The 17,479-nt window shown below is 41.3% G+C and overlaps 5 protein-coding genes across 5 annotated transcripts; 2 read left to right on the top strand and 3 right to left on the bottom strand.

Moving 5' to 3' along the window:
* Positions 1–8,743: 8,743 nt before the first annotated feature.
* LOC108096371 (ribonuclease Oy) lies at positions 8,744–10,658 on the top strand. Its single transcript, XM_017197923.2, has 2 exons — positions 8,744–8,870; positions 9,078–10,658. Exons 1-2 carry the CDS (start codon positions 8,797–8,799, stop codon positions 9,976–9,978), a joined length of 975 nt encoding a protein of 324 aa, XP_017053412.1. The 5' UTR covers positions 8,744–8,796; the 3' UTR covers positions 9,979–10,658.
* Positions 10,645–13,287, bottom strand: LOC108096370 (UBX domain-containing protein 4). Its single transcript, XM_017197922.2, is given in 7 exon segments — positions 10,645–11,102; positions 11,162–11,336; positions 11,339–11,801; positions 11,933–12,450; positions 12,577–12,837; positions 12,898–13,032; positions 13,104–13,287. Coding segments are annotated over 7 exon segments (1,983 nt in total). The 5' UTR covers positions 13,186–13,287; the 3' UTR covers positions 10,645–10,753.
* Positions 13,288–13,708: 421 nt separating this feature from the next.
* Positions 13,709–14,429, bottom strand: LOC108096372. Its single transcript, XM_017197924.1, has 2 exons — positions 14,049–14,429; positions 13,709–13,954 (listed from the first exon to the last, which is right to left on the bottom strand). Exons 1-2 carry the CDS (start codon positions 14,329–14,331, stop codon positions 13,938–13,940), a joined length of 300 nt encoding a protein of 99 aa, XP_017053413.1. The 5' UTR covers positions 14,332–14,429; the 3' UTR covers positions 13,709–13,937.
* Positions 14,430–14,696: 267 nt separating this feature from the next.
* Positions 14,697–16,094, top strand: LOC108096233 (UBX domain-containing protein 1). The gene is made up of 3 exons (XM_017197629.2): positions 14,697–14,848; positions 14,935–15,546; positions 15,611–16,094. Exons 1-3 carry the CDS (start codon positions 14,799–14,801, stop codon positions 15,951–15,953), a joined length of 1,005 nt encoding a protein of 334 aa, XP_017053118.1. The 5' UTR covers positions 14,697–14,798; the 3' UTR covers positions 15,954–16,094.
* A 106-nt stretch (positions 16,095–16,200) lies between these two features.
* On the bottom strand, positions 16,201–17,087 carry LOC108096234 (ribonuclease P protein subunit p29). The gene has a single exon (XM_017197630.2). The coding sequence runs from the start codon at positions 16,903–16,905 to the stop codon at positions 16,285–16,287; it is 621 nt and encodes a 206-aa protein (XP_017053119.1). The 5' UTR covers positions 16,906–17,087; the 3' UTR covers positions 16,201–16,284.
* Positions 17,088–17,479: the final 392 nt, after the last annotated feature.

Genomic DNA, 17,479 nt, shown 5'->3' with positions numbered 1-17,479 from the left:
CTTATCAAATGAGTCCGAAAAAGGGTTTAGAATGGTATTTTTCAATGAAAATATTTTGGAAAGCGTTGTAAGTTCCTTTCGAAAAGGTTAAATATATTTCTAAGACTTTCAAGAAATTAATTATAATTTTATTAATATGATAACTTAATATTTAATCATTTTAAGCCTTAATAAAATAATTGTTAATAAATTTCAGAGTGTGTTAAAATTTTTACTCTTATGTTTTCATGAGTTATTATATTTCTAATTCAAATCATAACTTGGTAGGGTTAAATTGTACATCAGGGCAGTCCAGTTGAAAGGTAAACAATAGTTCCCAACTCTGATAAAAGCAGAGAAATCATTGGAAAGCCCCCACACATCAACCAACCACATGGCTCCGTCAAGTTTAAATAGTCAATAGCGAGACAATAAATTCTTCGACTGCAGTTTAGATCGGTTATAGATGGATAGTGCAGAGCGTGGCCAGCTATGTGGGAGATAGAGGTTGCCACGAGGGGAACTTTCAGGCCTTTGTTGACTTTTTCATATTTCTTAATGATGACATTTTAATTATTAGTAAAGTGCTTTCAACAGCTGATAAGATACCGGGCACTGGATATTTATGATTGACTCGCAATGACTTTGAGCCACCTCCTCTGACGTTCTGCCAAAGAACGAAGTTCAAGTTGATTGGGATTGAGGAGAATGCGGAGAGATGGGAGAAAGGCGATGAAGGAGCCCCATAAAGGGGAATTATATGGGCGTAAAAACAACAGAAGCAGTAGCAGCTATGTGGGCATTGATTGATAATAAAGTGCGGAGAGTAAACTTAAGGCAGTAGTTTTCAATAAAGCAATAAAAAGAACACTTAAAGTGGAAATAACAAATTGCTTATCATATTTATTTGGATGTATGCCACTTTAGTTTTGGATTATTATAAGTAATAATTTGTTTTGGTAAAATCCAGTCTTGAGACTATCGGAAACTAGAAAAAATCGGACATAAACAGAGTCTAAAAATATTCAAGTTTCCCACACATTATAATAATCCACAATCTCACCTTGGAAAAAAGCAAAACTACTAATCAAATCGTAATCCAAGAGCTCTCAGGGAGATTAAGCCCATATTCTACCGACTTATCAATTAAAACCCAAGTCTCGTGATAAGGAAACCCCAAAAGTGTCAATCTTGCTGTGAGGTGATTTCCCAATACCCCACATTCCGATCAATCAAGCAATTCCCAGCGATTTCATAACTCACTTGGCCAACTTCAGCAAATATTTAGACATCATTAGCTTATCTAGTCGGGGTCCAACACTTTCAGTTGAGATTAGCTCACCTCCGATAGCCCCCAAGCCCCTGTGAACTCAATCAATTTAATGCCTCTCAACAGGTCACTTATCATAGAAGCCGAACGCCCTCTGCAAACATGCCTGCAGTTGCAATTTATTGTTTGCCCATCGGAGAACATCAAATAGTCGATACTCCTATACCAAATAGCTATTCCAAGACCAAGTCACGTACTTTCTCACTTTCCCGAAGGCGGGAGAAAGGCGGTGGGGTTTTCCCTCTCGTATCAGAGTCACAATTAGAATTATGAAGTCAACTCCTAGTTAGCTGGTGATTAAAAGACAACAAATGCAACGACGCCAACTGCCTCACAAGTCGACCGCAAAACTCTGGGAGTCCGAACACTCCTAGAAGTCCTTACACTTGAAAAATTCAGTGAGAGTTATAGTTGTTTTTATAAAAATATATTTCAAAATAAAAATAAGTTTTTTGCGCATTAAAAAAATGGTGAAATGTGAATACAAAGATCTGAAGGAACACTAACAAATTAATTACTATTTTTAATAAAATTATTTTTGAGTGTACCTCCGTCATTGCATGAAACCTCAGGGTGGATTGCAATTTATCCGCACGCAAATTTGCCAGATGTGAGAACGAGGAGGACTGAAAGTGCGAGGAGTCAAGTTGGTCGCTGGCTGTTTGGCTGGGCAAACAATTTGGTGTCATGGCTCCCATGATCTTGGCATTTTCGGGGCCCTGAATTGAGCAGCTAGCTCTGGCTCTGATTCGGATTCGGAGTTCTGATTCTCGTCCCCAGCTTTGTTAGCTTAGCCATGTGTGGGAATGGAGAATGGAAAGCGCCATCAGCTCGTGCATGAAGTTTTTGGCTTGGCTCTGGTTATGAAATTTCAAATTTTCTTGGCATTTGTTGGCTACAATTTGCGTATGTGTTTAACGAAGCATATATTTCTCGGAGACAATCGACGCGGGGGGGGCTTACGGGGCAGAATTTTCACCGCAAATTTGTGTATGATTTTTGCTACCCACAACAATAAGGGAACTTCAACTTCTATGGACTGCAGTTGAAAAGTGTTGCCTGCTTTTTGGGGCTGGGAGTGTCCTGCAAATATTTGTACAAATAAAAGACACAAAAGCAATTTTAACATGGAAATCCAGCAAATAAATACAAATTGCCTCTGGGGGCTGGCCACGCCCCCTCTCCGAGGCTGACTTATGGAACTTTTATAAATGGCCAAACGGCCACAAAGCCACTGAACTGGAAATTTGTTCAATTTTTGTTTACACAGCCCAAGGAGAAGGCCTGAAAAGCCAGAAAAATAAAAACAACAACCATGGATATATACAAAACTCCATATATATATATATATTATAGAGATTTGTGTGTAGATACTTTGGTATCCGCATGCCCATTGTTTCATTTAATTTTTGGTTATTTGGCAATTTTTCACTTCATTAAACTTCTGGCTCCTCGGCTTCTCGGATTTGTCCTATCAGTTTACTCGGTCCTAAGAAAAAAAGGGTTAAGTTTTTGTAATGTCTTTGAGTTTGAAGGGTTGATTGAGGCAAAAGGATTAAAGGTGCACCGAAAAAAACAATTCTGAAGCCCCTATTTCAAGTTCTTATTATTTAAGCGCAGGCTAAAGAGATATGAAATTCTTAGAGCGTTCTGAACATTTTTTTTCTTTGTGCAGCTAAAGGATGAGAAAAAAAAACAAACAGATTTGTAATGTTCTAAGATAAGGGTTCAAGATTTGGGGTCGGGGTTCAGGGTTCATGTCAAATCAATGTCAGAGCCTCCTTACGCAATTTGCTTACATGATGTCAGCAATTCCTTGGCCCCACAACAAACATCTTCAGCTGTATATATGTACATATATTTTAAGTGCAAATGTTTATTTGCATACGCACACACATACCCACACACACACACTTGACAAATTCTGACAAATCTGTAAAAATTTGTCTTCTGTCAAGTTGAAATTACTCAACGAAGGAGTGGAGGAGGCTAAGGACACACTTGGAGACATGGTAAGCATACTTAAAGGACGACATCGGGGGTCGGAATGTGTTATATCATGGGCTCGTTAAGCGCCAAGCAAAACAAATCATAATCTCCGAGTCCTTCAAAGTGCCTTTTTTGTGTTTCAGCTCCTTGAAATATGGCAACGCGTGCCATTTTACTGTTTGCACACATTCCGAATTGCCTCCTTGTGGTCGTAAGGATACATTTCTTTATAGTCCCCCTCCAAACTTCCGCTTACACCCCTCAATTTCTCATCGTCTTATGTGAAGCTGCTCCCTGGAGCATATAAAAGGAATCCTTACGCATGTGTGGGGCTGCGATTTGCTTGTTTGAACATCTTCTTTTGACTTGACAAATATACATTAATATTTTGACATGAGCAGAACCATTTCTTAAAAGTCGTGTCATATTGTTTCCTGAAATTTTAAGCTGCAAGATTCGCAGATGAGTTTTGTGATCAAACTACCAACAGGCACTTGAAGTTTTAAGTTATGCTTTGTTTCTAATTAATGTTTAAATAAGGGGAAAACTAGTATATATAATTTTTGTTGCATTAAATGTTCCCTAATCTAGAGATATCATTGCTATTCTAATCGTATCCCCAATCATCCATAATTTGATCACGTTTGCGGCCGTCATGGATATTTATACATATTCCATGTAAATCAATTCATCCTCCATTTTTTCCTATATCGCCCGGAACACGCACCGCAAATTTTTGCTTTGTTGGTCGTTGGAGCTTATTGATGTGTAATAAACCCAATTGCATTTGTTTTGAATATATAAATAAATCATAAAAAGAACCAGGGTCTACGCCATTTTTTAGATGATTGTTTGGTTGGTCTCTTTTTCCGTTTCCGCTTTGTTGCTGCTTTTGTTTTGTTTCCGTTTGTTTTCTATTTTTTTTGCTTTGAAGAACGTGCGTGGCATACTAATAAGGACTAAATGTCAAGGGGGTGGGGGAAAGTGGGCTGGGCTAAAATAGATACTGGTCCTGTCTGAAAATCCAGCCCCTCGGCTTCACATACATTTGATTAATCAAACAAAAAGTGTTGAAAATGTTATTTTGCCAGCCTTGCAAATGGCGCATTTGGATTTTTATGTGCCACAGAGATTTTTACGATATACACACATGGCCCTCACAAAAAGCCACAAATTGGGGCCATTTTAGGCTGTCTCGGCCCGAAATGTAGCCATAAACTTGTTAAGATAAACGTTTACAAATCATAAAACCAACCCAGACGAGAAATTTCAATTCGCTCAATCAGCCATAAAATTTGGGATGATTCCCAGACCCATTTCCATTCTTGAGGACAACTCAAAGTGGACTGAAAGTGTCGGCGCAATTGCTCATTAAGCATGCCAAGTGCACACTGCGCGTCATAAATCTATAGACCAGTCCGGGCAATAAGTCAAAGGATGGGCCGAGGTGGCAGACAATTTACAGAAGCGGCAAAAAGAAAAGCCTCTGACTTTGCAGGGAAAATTATAAAAAAAAAGGACAAGGGTAAACTGAAAGGAAAAGCTTCCAAACCGCTTTCGTAGCAGCTTCATTAACGCACATGTGTGTGAGTAAGTGTGTGTGCACTGAAAAAAAAACATAATTTTAAAGAATATCCACATTATGGATAATAATTTTTTTTTTTTTTTTTTTCTGGGTAATCATTTAACATACCATTTTAAAGGTTTGCATTAGAACTGTTTTAGTTTGAAGAATAAGTACTGAGTTATTATGATTTATTATTTATATTTAAATTATTATTGCCGGATTATAATTGTTTTCTCTGTAAATGAGAGCGAGTGGATCGGAAGCTGGGACCATAACGACGAGTCGTCGACTGGCAGTTTGTCATTTAACATTTGGCAAACGTATTAAAACACCCCATCATTGCCTTAATTAAGAGCCATAAAAGCACATTTACTTATTGTTCGACTCTGTCTCATCCTGCGACTGTCTCTTTTCCATTTTCCCAACTCGCTCCAGAGCTTTTTGCACGTCTCTTGGCACGTCTTTGTGCTTATTTGTCCCGGGGATCCCTCTCAGCATTACACCCACTACTCTGCTGGGGGAAATCCCACCCATTTTTCCCGCCCACTGAAAGCCACTTTACCACCACCCACTTTACCATCCTCTTAACGTCCATTTGTCGTGCTTAATTCATGGCTAAAGTTGGAATTAAGTGAATTTTACGTTCATTAACGTGCGAGGGTTGTGCTCTACGTGTGTGCGTGAGTGGGTGAGTGGGTGATTCCGGGTGGTTTTGGGAGCCATGTTTTATGTCCGGTGGGTGGGGAGGTGGGGAGATGGAGAGCTTGGGGGTGGTGCTGAACTGAACTGAACTGAAAGGGGCGCCATTCAAATGGCAAACGGTGGTGGACTGTTGCTGATGGCGGCAACAGAATAGGTGGATAGGTGGAGGTTAAGCGGGCTTTTTGCGCCTCAGACAGTGTTGATAATTAGCCGAGCGTCTAATGCTGCACTAATAACGTAAATTTGTGGCACAGTTGAGGGCAGGAAGTCGGGGGAAGGTTACGACGAAGGTATAATTGTACGAACCCAGGTGGCAAATCAATGTCTAGTTCAGTTCGCCACAAATCCAGCGAACTCTCGATTAACTATTTTTTGTTTTATTTCTTGAAGCACCAAGAGTAAAGAAGAATATTTATTTACCTAAAGAAAGTTGTCTGTTGTGCCAACTAAAATTATATTTTTTAAGTTAAAACTAAAAAAGCTAAGTATAAGAAATCAAAGTTCTTCATTGATTTTTGAACTTCATCTCAAATTAAGAAAAATTGGCCTCCAAAACATTATTTAATCTTAAAAAGAATACAATTTTCTACGACTTGGCTTCAAGTAGGACTGCAACTAATTGCCCACAGGCAACTTTCGACTACGAAACTACACATGTGGAAAGTTGGCAAATGTCCTCGAAAACTTTCTAGTCCATGGCTATCACAACCGACTAACTAGCCCGAAATGTTGACCACTCTCACACACAAAAAGTGGAAATCTTTTGCCGAAAAAGAGCAAAATGTGCCGCAATGCTGCGAATTGCCTGTTAATTAGTCTCACTTAGAAAATAAACTGCAGTAATTAAGAGCAGAGGCAGACAAATAAAAAACGGCAGTGGGAAATTCCCCTCGGAGCCAACGCCCCGAAAAACTAGTTGAAGTTTTCCGCCAACAGTTCCATTCCATTTGGGGCCTCGGTGGAGTGAGCATTTTAATTTCAACGCTAGAATTCTAATTAACAAACAAATCCGGTAGAATACACAGCAGTCGAGAGTAAAAATCCCCCAAGGAAGCGAAGGGAGTAGGAAAAGCTACGGCGATGACAGCAAAAAAGTATGCTACATAAAAAAGGGAGAGCGAAACGAGGATGTTGGGAGGGAAAACCCTGTGAGCCATGATCTCCCAATTTAATATTATAATTGCTACAATTATCATTCTCATGCCATTTACACAGCAATTGCACAAAAACAACCAACGAAGGAAGCCGGAAAAAGAGAAGTGAAAAATAAGGGGGAGGATGGAAAGCGGATCCGGATATGTACGCCAAATTGAAGCAATTACCGGGAGTCCCCCGCCGGAAAACTCTATATAAAGCCAAGCCTAGACTCCTCCCACAAAAATGAAGCTCTCTCTCTCCCTCTCGCTTGCGCAGGCGCTGAAGGAAAGGAGAAAGGGGAAAGTAAAAAGAAGAAAGAGCGAGCGAAAAAGAGAGATGGCTTCTTCCAAAATAAAAAATGTCTCAAAAGAAATTCCCCTTGATGCTGCTAACGTTGATAATGATGATGGCGTTGATTATAAAAAGAGCACAAAAAACTAAAGGAGAGAGAAAATTTTTTTAATTTATTACCCAGCCGAAAGAAAGTTATTTCAAATGAAAGGAAAACCATTTTCCTGCACCGAAAACCAAACTTCATTAACCCACGGTCGCTATCTAAAAAACAACATTAATTGATTGTACATCGAGGATAATTGTTAAGTTTCTGTGGGGGCAAAAGTTGATTACAAAATGTTTTTGCAGCTGTTATTATTAAATTAATTTGTCATCAAACAAAAGTCCCCACTCACAAATCTGCATAAAAGCTCGCTACCAGAATGCTGGCTTACAAAAACATGACACGAAAATAATCACAAATATTGTTGATAAAATCCCCAGACATGAGCTGGAATTTGTTTGAATATGGTGTACGAGAACCGCCGAAATGGGGGTTATAGATTAGAACTGAGTTCGTCATGTAAATGAGTTTTATCGCTCCGAATCGAACTAATTGAATTTGATAAATTGATTAAACATGGTGGATAAAAATAGGTGAAAGGTTCTACTCTTTACCCTGTAACGAAGTTATGAATAATAATTTTGATTTTTTATTATATAACAAGATATTATATAAAAATAAAAGTAGGTCATTGGTTGTATTCTTTTCTATTTATAGGAAACAAGTGATTTTTTATGATGAATTTAATATGAATTTATATATCCAACTAGTTATACCCTTCTTTCCCTGTTTTTACCCCTTACAATTATGGAGCATTAAGTGTGACAGTTTTACCCCACTTGTCTGGAATTCCGACAGCTGGCCGCTCATTAGGCCACCCCATCGGGAGGGTTCCACTCCCTTCAAAGACAAACTAACCCCATCCAAAAAGTGGGGGATCATCAAAAGTACAAAGTACAGTTAAGCAATAACCAATTGCTAAGCAATCGTTGTCATTATTTGTTGTTGCTGCCGCTGTTGTAGCTGTAGTCATTGGGTTTTCAACAGAAGTCAACACCAGAACAGATAAAAGACAACAGCAACATTGCAATGTGTAATTATCGTTGTCACTAATTAAAGTTGGATGACTAAAAAGGAAAACAGAAGCACACAATTTTGGAATCTTATCACCGGTGGCCAGGGGATTTTAAAGACACAGACTCGCTGGAAAGTCAAAGCAGACAAGCTGGCGAAGTATTTCATAAATCCTAATCAGCCGAAACAATTGTTTCTCGTTTTTTCTTTTAAACTTTGCGATAAGTCTTTGGAATTTATTAACCAACTTGGCTCTTGATTTCTTTGATGGGCCGTAAAATTAATACGCTTTTTAGGGGTGCACCTGGAAGTATTTGACCTCAAGAAAACCAATTTCACAGCTAATGCTTAGTTTTATATTTTAATCATGTTGTGACCAAGTGATTTTAACCAGAGTATTGAAAACAAATTAAAAAGCGAAAGAGGAGACCTTTCAAAGTACATCTGATGAACAGCATATGCGTTCTTTTTTAATTACTTGTAAAAACAAAACATCAATTATTACAGTTGGTTTAAATTCAAATATGGCGCCAAAGTTGCGGTATTAAAATCGAATAGTCAATAAAAAAATACCAACATCGATAGTTAGTTTGTCGATGGGTTGACAGTCAAGCAGTCGATGTATCGATAGCGCCCAAGTTTTTTGCATCGCAGTTATTATTATTTTTGTTTTTCAACAAAATGCGGAGCGAGCGGTTTCTATTTGTGGCCATTTTGGCCTGTTTTCTGGTGACCATAAAATCGACGCCTTTAAGGTGAGTTGAAAAGGAGGAAATTTAGAATACTCGATAGTATTATTGGAAACTTTACTGGACTCTTGCTAACCAACCAAAACTATATATCAAAGCTATCCGTAACGCTCAAGTTCAAGGTTGACCCATTTATCCAGCTATCGTCTAACAATAAACAAAAGCCCCTGAAAAACAGTGCAATTACTCATTGTCTCCGATTTCCCATTATAGCGACATATCGGATTTAGATGAATCAACTTCGGTGGATGAGAGACCACAGAAAAATCCAGACGAAGACAGTGAATTCGATGGGTTTCCCTTCAAGGATGAAGATGAATCACTGCAGGATCCAACGAAGATATCCGTTCAAGATCATAACTGGGATGTCCTGATATTCACGCAACAATGGCCGGTGACTACCTGCTATCATTGGCGCGAGGATAATCCCGACCAGGAGTGCACGCTGCCCCAAAAGAAGGAGTTCTGGACCATTCACGGCATTTGGCCCACGAAACTGCACCAAATGGGACCAAACTTCTGTAATAACTCAGCCACCTTTAATCCGGACAAACTGAATCCCATTGAGGATGATTTGGAAATCTATTGGCCAGATCTTAAGGGAATGGACACAACGGAATGGTTGTGGAAACACGAGTGGCAGAAGCACGGAACTTGTGCCATGGCTTTGGAGGAAATGGACAGCGAACTGAAATATTTTGAAATGGGACTGACTTGGCGGGAGAAGTACATCATGTCTCGGATCCTGGATGCGTCCGACATCCACCCCGACTCCAATAACACAGTGGCTGCCATCAATAATGCCATAGTCAAGGTGCTGGGCAAGAATCCCTCGATCCATTGCTTGTACGATGGCAAGCACGGCATCAGTTATCTCTCCGAGATTCGTATTTGCTTTAACAAATCCCTGGAGCTGATCGACTGCGATGGTGTCAAGCAAGGTGATGCCGTGCCCGTTGGCGTTCCCGGAGGCGTTATCATCACCAATTGCCATATCGGTAGCCTGGTCCACTATCCCAGTTTGGTGCCACCTCTCCAAAGGAAAAGCAATTGGAAGTTACCCCTGGTCAATGTCTACAAGCTGCTGCAGTTCCTCATGTGGTTCACCTTGTAAACGGGGCTTTTATAGGAAGTATTGTGAGGCGCGCCTTAGGAGGACTCAACGTTAACTCCACTATTTTTGATTCTTCCACTGATTTCGTGTACTGGAGATTCCGGAGCTTAACTATCACAAGCGATAAAGAACGCATATTATATAGCTGCAAATCTAGTAAATTTATAACAAAAGAAGTGTATTTTACATTATCATTGCCCAAAAATATGTACCCGCACTTCCCTCATTGGTTATTTACCCCTAATTCGCTGGTATTATTTAATTTAAACAAAATTAAAAACAACTCGCGATTTAAAGCATGGCAGATCTTCCACTTTATAAGTTCTCTTTTGTTGACATTATATTTAGTTTAAATAAGTTGGTGTCCATCTAAATGGATAACTTCCTCAAAGGCTATAAGTAATCCTTTCCTTGAAAAGACAACTTATTATTTTTGGAATACATACTGTGAATTTAATTAAACGAGTTCTCGAAATGTAAATCAAAATTAATCTTAATTTGAGTGAACAAAATCTTATGATTTTCCACATTTTATTAAGCGGATATTTTTGACAGCCTAATTTAAATGGAAACTGCTGCTTAGGGCAAATGACTTTAGGCTGACCTACTTTTCTTTATCTCTAACTAGTTATTAAGTTCACATTTGTTTAATAAAAACACATCGAATTGAAATTTCGGAATATTAAGTTGGTATAATTAAATTTAGCATAACAGGTTATCATATAGGTTTGATATCTAAAGACTGTCGTCGAACAGATTGCTGGAAAAAATTGTTTTACTGCTGCTGCGTGGAATTCCCGTTGTACGTGGCCTTGTCCTTATCCTTGTCGTCTTTCTTAGTATCCTGTAGCCGTCTTATGTTCGCATCCCCATATCTTGGCGGCTGATAACCACCGGGTCGCTGTTGGAACTGTTGTGACTGGGAGCCGGATGCCTGGCTGGTGTTATGAGCCTGCGGTGTACTTCCTGGACCCGGTTGCGTCTGCGGCGTGGGCCTATCGGCTTCCCCGCTTCCTGGCGTGGACATGGGCCTCGCTTCATGTGATGTTGAAGGCTCATCGTATTCGTAGCCTGGTGCTGGAGTCGGTCGCAGGGAAAATAGGTCCATGTTACGGCGAGCAGCACTAAAAGGTCAAGAGAAAGGTTTAAAAGTAAGCATTGCATACAAAGATAGAATACTAACGCATGTCCCGCGTCAACTTCGACATCGGCCTGACGTCCTGTCCAACCAATACTACCCATCAGCTCGGACAACTTCTGGGTGAGCGGGCGCAGTCCCATCTTGTGAATGTATTCGAAGGCCTTGGCTGCAGGTGTAATCATTGCCCAAATGACGGTGGCCAGCATTGTCATCAGGAGCCACCGCTCCGGACCACGCGATTCACTTGATCCTTAGTCAGCACCAGAACCACCGCATTGGGCACCAGATTCAGCTCGGTCAAGGTCTTGACCTCGTCTTCCGTTTGGAATTCCCTCCGAGGATAACTTGTGGCCAGGGTGAAGTCACGCACATCGCTCGCTGCCAGCAGCTCGTTTCGCACGTAGACACGCACGGTGGCCAGAGCATCGCTGGCCGGAAAGGTTTTGGTGCGCTGAAGGCCACCGGGCAGGCGGATCTGCAGCCTCGTCTCGTCCACGGAACTTCTCGAGGACTCGGTTGGTATAGCGTTGGATGTTGCGGTGGCCCCCACCGAGTTAGTAGTGCTGTTAACATCCGCTGAAACGAGGAGACGTTGCGCCTGCTCTGCCCGATCGGCGGCAATTTGCGCGCGGATGCGCTCCCTTGCCTGCTGCTCCTCCAGACGCTCTCGGCGAATTTGTTCCTTAAGGGGAAATAAACATAATAATGTTATAAAAAAAATTTATAACTTTTACAATCTATCTAGACTAAAATTAGCAATAATCTTTCTGGTGTAAATAATCCCAGGGTAGCTCAAGGTTATTTTGTTTTCACCTGCATGTTCCTAAGCTCCAGTTCCTTGTTCCTTGCCTGCTGGGTCTGTGCCTCCCTTCCCTCCCTTCGCCGCCTCAGCTCGGTCTCCTTCTCGCGGCGCTTCTCCTCTTCTATGCGCTCTCTTCGCTTCTCCTCCAGGAGTTTCCGAGCTTCCGCCAGTCTTTCCTCGGATTCTGTGGGTCCCTGAGTTTCCGGCGGTGGCTGAACGGAAACTGGAACAGCAGGTGTAAGTAGTGGAACCGCCGGCATGAGATTAGATGTGGCCAAATTTCGGGCAACTGCTCCAGATGTTGATGCCGAGTCATCCACTTTGCTGGCCGAAGCCCTCTGTTCGGCTGCCAAAACAGCTGGGGAAATAGTAGTGATCTCTTCCTCTGAACCTGATTTAGCTTCCAAACTGGACGTTGATACGTCTGCAGGGATCGAGGCGTAACTGCTTGTTGCAGGTGAATTCGGAGGATTGGATTTAGGGTCTCCTAATTCAGTTGCTGCGTTGGAAACTGAATTGGTTTCTGGAGCTGAATTATTAAAAGTATTTTTAGGAGTTAACTTTAAAATAAATATAATTCAAAACAGGAAGCAGTCAAGTTTAAATATTGGGTTTTTAACTTTTTTTTTGCAAACTAAATGTGATCTTTAACTACCTGTTTCAACTGATTCTTTGTTGCTCAAACTGGTTGAGTCATCTGCTCCGGCGAAGCTCCTAACCGTATTGGGCTCCAACCCGTCAACAATTGACGAGCTACTGCTGACTGGCTGTGGCTCCGTTCGTTTTCCCGCCAGGATTAGGACCTTGTCGATCTTGGCGATGAGTTCATCTACGCTGGCAGTTATTCCAGTCGCGATTTCCAGAGGCGTGCCCGATTTCCCGATGAAAAAGAGCGAAGGCACGGGAACGACTTTGTCTGGATAACCAAATATAAATATTTACAGATCTGGAAATAATGATGTTCAAAGATACCCACATAGCGACATGAACTGTCCGTAGGCAGAGCTATTTCCCTGGACTTTGATGGCCACAAAATCGGAGGTTTCCAGTCTGGAACGCACTAGGCCGTCGTCCACGAACCTCTCCAGCTTTCTGGACATCTCATCCTGCCCTGCAAGTCCGGTGAAAATTCGCAAGAATGACGTGGTGAAAATGGGTAAAACCGAAAAGGTCTCTAATTACCCTCAATGAAGACTACGAAGATGGCGTCTTTGGCCTTCGATTCCGCCACGGCTTCCGCAATGTTGCCCGTGTGCCAGTTCATGGTGAGGATTTGTTTTTCGACTCGGATCGGATACGGGTAATTTTGCCTGTTTTTGTTATTCCAGAAATATTTTTCTGGTGACAGCTGACTCTCGACCTTATCGATTATATCCAAATATCGATAAAGACTAAAAAAAAAAACAACCTGTTTTTTTTAATATTATTGATTTTAATAATAGTCGCTTTCCGTTTTTTTGTTTTGTAAAATGTATTTTTTTTGCAATTTACTTTTTGTTGAAATGGTATTGTTTCGATTAAAATATTCGATAACATCTTACTTTACCGCTGCTTTTTAAAATAAATTTTAACTATTAGTAAAAAATGAAGCATGATATTACATATTTATTTATTAGAATATAATTTCTGTTTTCGTACATACATATATTGCTTACAGGAAACTTTTGTCAAGAAATCAAATAACAAATAATAGACAAACTGTAAAGAAACGACAAAACAGGATAAAGTAAAAGTTTAATAAAAAAAAAATAGACATTTAACAAACAAAACTATTTTAATAAAACCAATTCCAGCATTAAAAGTTCAAATTTATTTTAAATTTTGTTGTATTGTATAAGATGAATCTCTTCCGCAGTCTTAGGAGGTTTATAATTACTGGATACGCGGATTGAATGCTGCGGGTAACCCATATTTAACTAGACAAGTTAAAAGTCAAATTGAGTAGTTAGGGTTTCTGAGGATAGGTGATGATGAAGAGGACAAGTCGGGCCTGTCTTTAGTCCTAAAAATTTGTTGCTATTCGCTGGAGTTACCTGAAATGAAACAAAACATTAAAACTATTGCTTGAGGTAAAGAGGCCCCCTTAACACGAAATTTCTGGGTGTTTCGCAAGACCTTGTCGCTTACCCTCGTCGATGTCGGAGTTAATTATGGAGCTGGCCGGGGTTACGGAAATCTCACTGCGTTCCACATTCGGCAGTCGGGCCACACGTACAATGCATCTCTTTGGCTTTGGTTTCAACGGGAATGGCCGAGAAGTCGGGGTGCTCGAGGACTTAATGCGCTCCAAATTCACACGACACTTTCGCACCTGGTACTCCACCTCTCTTTCTACGCTTCGTTCGCCCTGTACGGTGAAGTACGGGTGTCGTGGGATCTTGACTACCATTTTCTTTGTCTTCGGCGACATCGTTTTGCTGGAAGTCTGAAAATGTCTCTATCAAAGTAGAAAAAAAAAATGCAGCAATTTTCGAGGCTGCAGAGACGCTAAATCGGCAGTGTTGGAAAACGCCGTAGGCCGGAGTAAAATATCGATAGTGAGAAACTACTCGATAAGCCTCTGGCTATTTTCTAGCTAACTTCAAATCTTATAATGAAGATTGAAAGATTTAACTGGTTTAACTTCACGTTAAGAAAGTATATTGTATTCTCAATTTGCAATAAAAACATTTGTTTAATTTTGAGTGCGCTGAGAAACTTGTAAAACACAACTGTTATTTCATCTGTTCTTGCAACTATCGATAGTTCGCAGCACTGAACCAACTATTTCTCATCTGCACTTCCCAGCACTTGCGCCTAGCTTTGTTTTTGTGTGTCATTGTAAATTAAATTTCAATATCAGGCTTTATTTTTATTGGACAACCTCAAAGAAACACCATGAGTGAAGTGCAGACCCTTATGGACATGGGCTTCCCCCGAGAACGTGTGTAAGTGCCCAAAACTCAACCCATTTCCCACCGGCAAAAGTTGGTTTGCGAAAATTTACTTTGGTTTTCCCTGGAATTTTCCGCAGGGAATATGCACTGCAGGTGACCAGCAACAAGGGAGTGGAACCCGCCATGGAATGGCTTTTGGCCCACGTAGATGACCCGATACCTTCCCGTCAGAATGCCGGGAATTCCCCTGTTTCCGGAGTTCCCGCAACCGGTTCCGGTGAGGACCCCTCGGCCGCAGCAGCTTCCAGCAGCACAAGTGGTGCCGATGAAACCTCCTCAGATGCCCCGGTGGCAAAATCCCTGAAATGCGATGACTGCGGCAAGGTACTCAAGGATCACACAGAAGTGGAGTACCATGCGGCCAAAACCGGGCACAGCAACTTCTCCGAATCTACAGAGGAGAAGAAGGCACTCACCGAGGAGGAGAAAAAGGCCCAATTGGCTCTCATCGAGGAAAAGCTCAAGCAGAAGCGCATAGAACGCGAGGAGCGCGAGAAAACCGAAGCACTGCAGCGCGAAAAGAATCGTATAAAATCTGGAAAGGACATGACAGAGGCCAAGCGGCGCATGGAGGAGCTCGAGATGAAGAAGATCGTGGAGCAGCGCAAGCGTGAAAAAGACGAGGAGAAGGCGGCCCGCGATCGGGTGAGGGCACAAATCGAGGCGGACAAGGCGGCACGCAAGGCCAGGTGGGGTTTAGTAAACAAATTCGTCATAATCACTTTTATTTTACCATCCTACCTTCACCTACAGAGAACAAAAGGAATTGGGTAACAAGGAGCCAACACCGTCCGTGAGCTCCACCACTGTTTCGTCGCCACCAGCAGCTGTAAAATCTCCACCTCGAGACTACACCGAAACTCGCATACAGGTGCGCCTGCAGGATGGTTCCACCTTGCAGGAGACCTTCAACGTCAAGGAACAACTGTCTGCCGTACGCGTGTTTATTCAGATGAAAACCGGCATCGAGTCACCCTTCTCCCTGATGACCACCTTTCCGCGTAAACTGTTCGCCGAAGAGGATTATGAGAAGCCGCTGGAGGTTCTCGGCTTGGTTCCATCCGCCGTCATTACCATGACCAAAACGACCGCATAAATGGGCAAGCAGGGAACCTTCCCCAAAACTAAAAAAAAAGGTCTAGAATCTAAAACAAACGAAACGCGGCGCGATATTCCCAAAAAAAAAATCATTTAATGTACGGTTTTATATATGTATTAAAAAAGAATAACTAAATTAGAAGTGGGTATTTTTGAAAAAAGCTTTAAATATTTTAATTTCAATAGCTAACTTTTTTCGGAGTTCTCAAAATCATAAGTTTATTTTATAGACTCGCAAGTCTCTCGAATAAAATAAGTTTTTCGAAAGTTAAATGTAACATTCAAAAGGTTCCAGTTCAGTTCTTAGGCTAGCGATAGGTTTAAGGTTCCTACATGAAGGGCTCCACAAAGTTCTTTATCTTCTTCACGCTGCGCTCGGCAGGTCGAATGTTCAGGTGCTGTCCGAAAATGGTGAAATCCATGTTGCCCACTTTTAAGCCGAAAACGCACTCGCTCTTGGGAATTGTTCTAATCCGGTGGTCCTCGCCGAGGAGTTTCAGAACGTTCTTGGTGTCCATGACACATATTCCAGAAAGATTCTCTAGCGTGCGACATTTGGATTGCAGGACTTTTAGCTTGGCGCCATGTAAGTCCAGTTTAACAAGCTGCTTGCTGAACTCCTCGTAACGAGGATCATGAACTTGTGGCACCTCGTCTCCTTCCCTCAGCTCCAGATGCTCCCGGACATATCCCTTCCAGAGATTATGAAGTGGCAAGGCCTCCTCGTATTTCATCTGCTTGGTCGGGAGTGTATTTAATCCAAGTTTGGCATATTCCTTGCGGCTTAGCGTCGACGATTTGTTTGGACGGCGTTTGCGTGAAAGCTGCTTCTTGATTTTGGTGCCATCCAGCATGGTGATGTGGTCCGGGTTAATGTTCACACTGTAGCGTTGGTGTGGAATCACCAGGTCCGTGATAAACTCCTTCAAGTCATTTGTCGCGTGCTCCATTTTCAAAACCAAAACAAACTGAGAATCCTCAATAGGGATGGGACATGTATCCCATGCCTTGTATTGATGTTTTCGTATATTATGATAAGAAAAATACTAAAGCGTTGCCACCACGCACATAAGGTTCACGAAATGGGTAACATTTTGAAGTTTGCGGCCTTCGTCTTAAATAACCTTTATTTTTCAGAACTTTATGTTTTTATTGTTTTTCACTTCATGCTAAACATTTTTTAATAAATAAGGTTTTTTTAACTTATGCAGTTATAGCCGCATAGTTTTCTGAAGCGATGAAACTTTTAGTGGAGTTTACCTCCAAACCAGAGATGGCACGACATCAATTTACACAAAACAGACAATTTAGAGGGAATTTTGTCAAATTGAACTTCAAAAATTTTAAAACAAAAAAAAACTGTCCTTGAATATCAAATTACTGTTTCTTAAATTAGCCTAACAAATCAGTATTACCAAGCAGGCCGTGTCACGAGGAAATGCTCATCTCTACGATCAGTGTTACCAGCCGCGGCAAGAGAGCCAAAATACCTCAGAAAATGCCTGCCTGTTCGCAAACATAGGA

Source organism: Drosophila ficusphila, unplaced genomic scaffold (assembly GCF_018152265.1).
Source record: "Drosophila ficusphila isolate 14025-0441.05 unplaced genomic scaffold, ASM1815226v1 contig_106, whole genome shotgun sequence".
NCBI lineage: Eukaryota > Metazoa > Arthropoda > Insecta > Diptera > Drosophilidae > Drosophila > Drosophila ficusphila.
Note: the sequence above shows the minus strand (reverse complement) of the source record. Positions and strands in the feature narration are given on the sequence as shown.